Raw genomic sequence first — 6,342 nt, 5'->3', positions numbered from 1 at the left:
TCCTTGGCTTTACTCCTTCATGTGTATTATACACCAGCCATGCTGCTTCCTTCCTGGCTGGTGTATTATTTTCCTTCCTCACTTCCTTCTTTTTTCCCTTCCCTTCTTTTTTCTTCCTAATCAAAGTTGTTTTTTTTTTTTTTAAAAAAAAAAGATTTATTTATTTATACAAGAGCCGGGGTACAAGCCAGATGTGCAGGAGGTTGAGAGGATTCACCAGAGACAGAGCAGGGAACAGAACAGGCAGACTGATGAAATACACTGCTGAGGGGAGCAGTAGGCAAGACAGGGAAGGTCTGCTGTGCCATGTGGGATTCTCGCTGGCCGGTGGGGGTCGAGCCCGCACTGCAGAGGCTGTGGACAGCTTCATAGTGCGGTGCTCAACCGCCTGCGCCACCAGGGAGGCCCCTAATCAACGTTTCTTAATAAAAAATAACTTAAGGAAAGCAGTAATTAATGTTTTGTTATTTTATTGCTATTTTATCAAAAGATAACAATTAAATATTTTTCATAATTTTTTCCAGAGGGGACCAAAAGTTTTTTCCTGTTTTCAGGCATGAGTCCAGTCCCAATTCAATGGGATGTGGTAATAGCATTTTATATATTCTTCAATTGGTGTCATGGAGGTATAGTATTTTAAGTATCTCTCTCTATCTTTATTCCACAAAATATTGAGTGTTCATTATTTTCAAGAGATTCTATTAAAATCTCTGAAGAGTAAAAATTATTCGATTGGGAGAAATTACATGTACACAAAAATGATATAGAATGAAATTAAAAAGTCCAATCTCCCTCCTAACACAGGATGCCTTTCTCAAACATCCCTAATAGACAAATCTCTAACATATATGAACATTTCCATGAAGGAGCTTATTAATTTGAGTGCACATGTTCTATCTTTGGACCATTGTTATTTTTATATAATAGTCCATCAAACAATTGGGTGTAATTCGTTCTCATAAGATGCTTGATGATGGTAAATATGCATTGGGCACTATGCTAAGTATTTTATTCCTCACAGCAACTTGGTACAGTAGTAGTATGTGCTATTATTATCCCCATCTTATAATTCATAACAAATGTCTGCTGATAGAAACAGATATATCAGCAGCTTTGAGGAATCCAGGGATAGCATCTATTAGGCAGGGTGGTCATTGGCATTTGGGAATTTCTATTGAAGACAATAGGGTTTTGGACAGGTGACAGGGACTCCAGGGCAAGCTTCTAGATCTTGAAGGAAGATTTGCAGGTGGTACAAGTTACTCAGAATAGTGACAAAAGCAAAACCATCTTCTATAAGTTGGGGCATAATTATGTTAGAGAACCAGAGGTAACCTGTGCAGCAGCATAGAAGACACTTCCAGAATCAGACCAACAAATTTAAGACAAGATACCAACTTCTTACATTTATCAGTTGATAAATGTAAATGATAAGGACTTCTTTTCCTACATTCAAGTGATTAATATAAAACGGAGAGAAATAAGATGAGCCCCATGATGTGGTATTAAGACCATCAGCTGTCCAGTAGAAATTATTTTATATATTATTGGTTAATAATATTGCTCAATCTGATATATTTTTAACATCATCCAGACTCTATTTTCTCAAGTTTTCTATTAAAATATTATGTCATCATCCCTTTCAATGGCTTTGCAGAAATAAAAACATACTATGCTTAACATTCCTCTGACTAAAGTCCTATTAAAGAGAAATTAACATATTTATGACTTATTTCTAACATAATCTATAATTTTTACTAGTCGCTGATGAAGTCAATGAAAAATTACTGACTTTTTTCTTGTAATTTATTCTTGAATATTTTGAAGCTTAGTGGTTGAGAGTTTCCTTTATCTTTTTTTGAAAACCAGAGCATTTTTCCAAATCTTAAGTCTTCTGACATTCTTGATATTTTTTATACATCCTCAAACACTACTCACAATTCTTCCGTGATGGATGTAGTTCTCTCAATTTATTTAAAACAGCCAGATGCTTTCCTAGAATTCCCTTTTCAAGCTTTTCACTTTAATACCCTTTTGATAATGACGGAATTATTTTTATCACCACTTCCACATTAAAATATTCAATTACATTTCTATTATAAAACAAGTTAATTATTTAAGTTTTGTATTTCAAAGATAAGGACCTTTTAAAATCAAATATACACCTCTAATAACCACTATTTTGATTAGGTTTTAAGATATTTTAATACAGGTATTATCAGAAAAAGTCTATAATAAATTAGACAGAGCCTTCAGTATGTTTTCCTTGACATTAATTAAATTTCATTAAGATTTCATTGCATTGTGATTTGAGATTATGAAAATAACTTTACATTATTGTTGGTTATAAAGTAATATATTCACACATAGCTTTAAAAACATATAAAATAAGAAAGAAAAAATACTCTCACACACAGAAATTATCACTGCTAATACTTTAATGCATTTCTCTTTAATTCACCCATTTGTTGGTAACACTAAGCCTTTATGAAATGTTGTTTTGCAATTTGCTTTTTAACTTAAAAATATATTCTGAATATTTTCCCAGGTTATTAATTTAGTGATTAATTCTAAGTGTTTATCAAGCAATGATTTTTGCCACTAATATGATTTTAGTCATTAAACTCAAAACTTTCTGATAAATGTAGCTTTTATCGACAAGAGAATGTATGATTATACTAGAGATTGGGATTTTTATTCTTCAGTGCCAAGTATTATTTCTAATCTTGCCTTTGAAAAACTGGTGTATCCTCCAAATGTTTCAGTTCTCATTTAAAAATAGGAGACGAGACCTAATTGTCTTTGCTTTTTAGATAGAGAAGGTTTAGACAGAGAAGCAAGTCTTATGTCATGCTGCTGAAAATCAACAGACAGCATGTTAAAATCAACATGAAATAAATTCATCAAAAGATAGCATTCTAAAATCTTTTTCCAATGGAAATAAATTAAAAGAATAAAATTTAAAACTAATAGCATATTCTTCTGAATCTCTCGTTTTAGTGTTTACATGAAATTTATTGTTTTATCTATCTGTTTCCAGGACTTACAAATATAAACTGTTCAGGTCACATATGGGTAGAACCAGCCACAATTTTTAAGATGGGGATGAATATCTCCATATATTGCCAAGCAGTGATAAAAAACTGCCAACCAAGAACACTTAATTTTTATAAAAATGGCATCAAACAAAGATTTCAGATCACAAGAATTAATGAAACAACAGCTCAACTTTTGTATAACAACTTTGTGGAACCACATGCCTCTATGTACTGCACTGCTGAATGTCCTGGATATTTTCAAGAAACACTGATATGTGGAATAGACATTTCTTCTGGATGTAAGTATTGGGGTACATAGAAACCCAAATGAAAGTTAGTTTAACAATCAACTGGTAAGTACCAATCTTGTCTAAAAATAGAAGCAAACTGATAAAGCCCACTTCTTTTTATATTAGTTTAATATAGGAACTACAAACTCGTGTGTTTCCTGGTACCAAGTTGGTGAAATACACGTATTAAGGAAACTGGTGGAATCTGTGCAGAGAGGAAAACACAAAAGTGGTCTACTGGGAGTTGTCACCACTAACCTTGAGCATTTATAATGGTCCAGTATTCCTTGAGCTTTTGATTCTTCAAAAGAACACAAAAATATGAATTTTTAATGTGAACTCTACAAAATTTTCAATTTTGTCAATACCCTCAAAAGAAAATTTTCAACACTAGCCTGGCAAAACAAAGCATACGTGCAGCAGATACCACTGAGAAATTTTGAGGCTAAGCTTAGAGAGAAAAATCATTTGCACAAATAGCTTTATATTCCTGATGCACCTTTTAAAACCAGATATGTAACCTTGAGCAAGTTAATTAACCAATCTGAGCCTCAATTTCATGTCTGTAAAATAAGGCCAATTTTACCAACTATGGCAAGGACCAAATTTCAATATTTTATTTTTTAAATATATTAGGAATTTTAAAATACAACACCAATGTGCCTAAATCCTTAAAAAAATGCATCATTTTGATAAAACATGAAGAGATTCTGATAATCGTTTGGCCCTAATCCCACTGCCTCAGTTGTGAGTGACTACATTTGTTACTGTAACTGAAAAATAATATGGTTAATGAAGGTTTAAGGTTAATGAGGTTAGCCGTAAAAAGACATGCTAAACTCAATTTGTGTTCATAGTATTCTGAAGATGTTTGTTATTATAGCAATATAGGCTGATCTGGATAATTATATACTTACTTCTTGATTCTAATATTACGAGGGATAAATCAATAAATTTGACATATTTTATCACTGTAAGGGCAGGAATAGACACGGTGCAGGTTTCCTGATCCCATGCAGACCGGGTAAAGGAGGCAGAGTCCTCAGTGGTTTTTTTGCAGGTTTTTTATTGGGGTTCACCAGGCATACAGCAGGCAGGGGTGCTGGAGGGCCGGGAGGCTGGCAGTCCTCCCAGCCCCCAGCAAATCTTCACTCTATCTGGGCTCTCTGGCGTTCTCTGCTTCTGCTTCGGGCTTCTCTTTCGGCTTCTACTGGCGTCCCCGTGACACCGCCCTTAAAAAGCACAGTCTTAGCCCAGGTGTACCCACTTCAGGTGCCCGCCATCAGGCATGCATTCAGGATCACAGGGTTCCCTCATCTATCCTGATGGCGGGAGGGCAGAAAAGCCTGATTTTTTACCTTACCCTACAATCACAGATTCATTCCTTGTGGCATCTGGACCATTTTCATGTTCCCTTCCTCCAAACGATGACATTCAAATCAGAGTTCTTTTTTCTCACTTCCAGTTCTCAGTTAGCAGGGGTCACCTGCCCGCTACCACCCGGCTCCTAGAGTGGTTGCCTGAAAGTAGGAGGCTTCCTGCTAAACTTAGGCCTTTGTCCTACTTAAATCAGAGCACCTGATGTTGCATGATTTTCAGAAACAAGAAGAGCTATAGGAGGTGGTAGAGGTAAATTGAGGAAAGAAAGTATTATGTTTTGGAATCAGAGAAATAAGTTTGCAAACTATGCCTTAAACTGATAACTTGTTAAAGTTGCCCTAAATTGTGGGTATTGAAACCACAAGCAGACATTTATTTGGGTTATGAAAACTCCTTAGCCCATCCACATCCTCAGGAAACATAAACAACCCATTTGCTTAAATGCTTTACTATTTATCCTGTGAGGGTAGAGAGGGGGGTGTTGATAAAATAAGTAGTTTCTTTGGGGCAAATAAGCAAATTTCAGAGTTACGGGGAAAGGTTAGTGTTTAATTCAAGTCAAAAGAAAATACGAGGCAAAAGTAATCTGGCCCCGAGGCAGCAGTTAGGGTGATTGGTTAATTGCACCGGCTCTCACAATACTGGCTGTGGGTCTCTCCTTCCGAACAACCACCAGGCAGTACTTACAGGGAGGGAATGACTTTTGCTCTCTTTTACGACAACATGTAAATAACACTTATAGTATCTTCTGATCACTGCTTAGCGGAAGAACATCACTCTTTCCATTTACTTCCTCTGTAAGCTGTAACTACTTAACAGACCTCTAAGTTTTAGTGTGAAATCATAACTGACAGCTAAAAATTTACCAGCCCCCTGGATTCAAGTGGAATATGTTCTTGGACTCTGCATTCTTAGCAACAAAACTCCCTATTTAAGTGGGTAAAAAAAAACAAACAAAAATACAAGTTTTGTGGTACTTGCAAAATCACATTGCTTTCACTGGATCACTTTGATCACAGGATATTTGTCCTGTGGGCTTTACTCTATCAACTTATCACTGTTTTGGACAAAATGAGTATGTGTAATTTCTTAGACTGGAGCTAAAGTATAGAAGACAGAAATAAGATAAATGAGTTATTACTTTTCCTGGAAAGATATCCAAATATATTTAAAGGCTACTTTCATGAGCAATTTATGAAGTATAAACCACTATCACAATTCTAATTTTAGTCATAATCTTAAACACTTCTTAGACTCCTGTCTGTGACTAAATGCACACCTATTATGGGAAGCTTGTTCTATCAGAGTCATATCAATCATGTAATAAAACATGATATGTTGTCTTTATTCATTTAAAAATGCCAAATTATGCAGCCGGAAGCTGTGATATATGAAATATTTGCCTTGGGCCTCCTGCTGGCGCAAGGGGTTAAGTTGCAGCACTGTGAAGCTATCCGCAGCCACTGTCTTGCCTGCTGCTCCTCTCAGCAGTGCATTTCAGTGTATCTGCCTGTTCTGCTCCCCACTCTCTCTCTGGTGAATCCTCTCACTCCAGACCTCTGGCCTACACCCCAGTTCTTGTATGCATAAATAAATAAATCTTTTTTTTTTTAAAGAATTATCTGCCTTATCCC

At 35.6% G+C, this 6,342-nt stretch overlaps 1 protein-coding gene across 1 annotated transcript in view; it reads left to right on the top strand.

Annotated features, from left to right (window-relative positions):
* Window positions 1–556: 556 nt before the first annotated feature.
* IL23R (interleukin 23 receptor) overlaps window positions 557–6,342 on the top strand; it is a gene marked incomplete at both ends in the record, with an annotated part of 55,545 nt that continues 49,759 nt past the window's right edge. Inside the window, 2 exons of the mRNA XM_084242774.1 lie at window positions 557–626; window positions 3,041–3,337. Coding sequence (XP_084098900.1) covers window positions 557–626; window positions 3,041–3,337 — 367 coding nt within the window. The remainder of the gene's footprint in view (window positions 627–3,040; window positions 3,338–6,342) is intronic.

Source organism: Talpa europaea (assembly GCF_964194135.1).
Source record: "Talpa europaea genome assembly, chromosome: 9".
NCBI classification, from domain to species: Eukaryota; Metazoa; Chordata; class Mammalia; order Eulipotyphla; family Talpidae; genus Talpa; species Talpa europaea.
The sequence above is the reverse complement of the archived record's forward strand: the minus strand, read 5'-3'. Positions and strand labels throughout refer to the sequence as shown.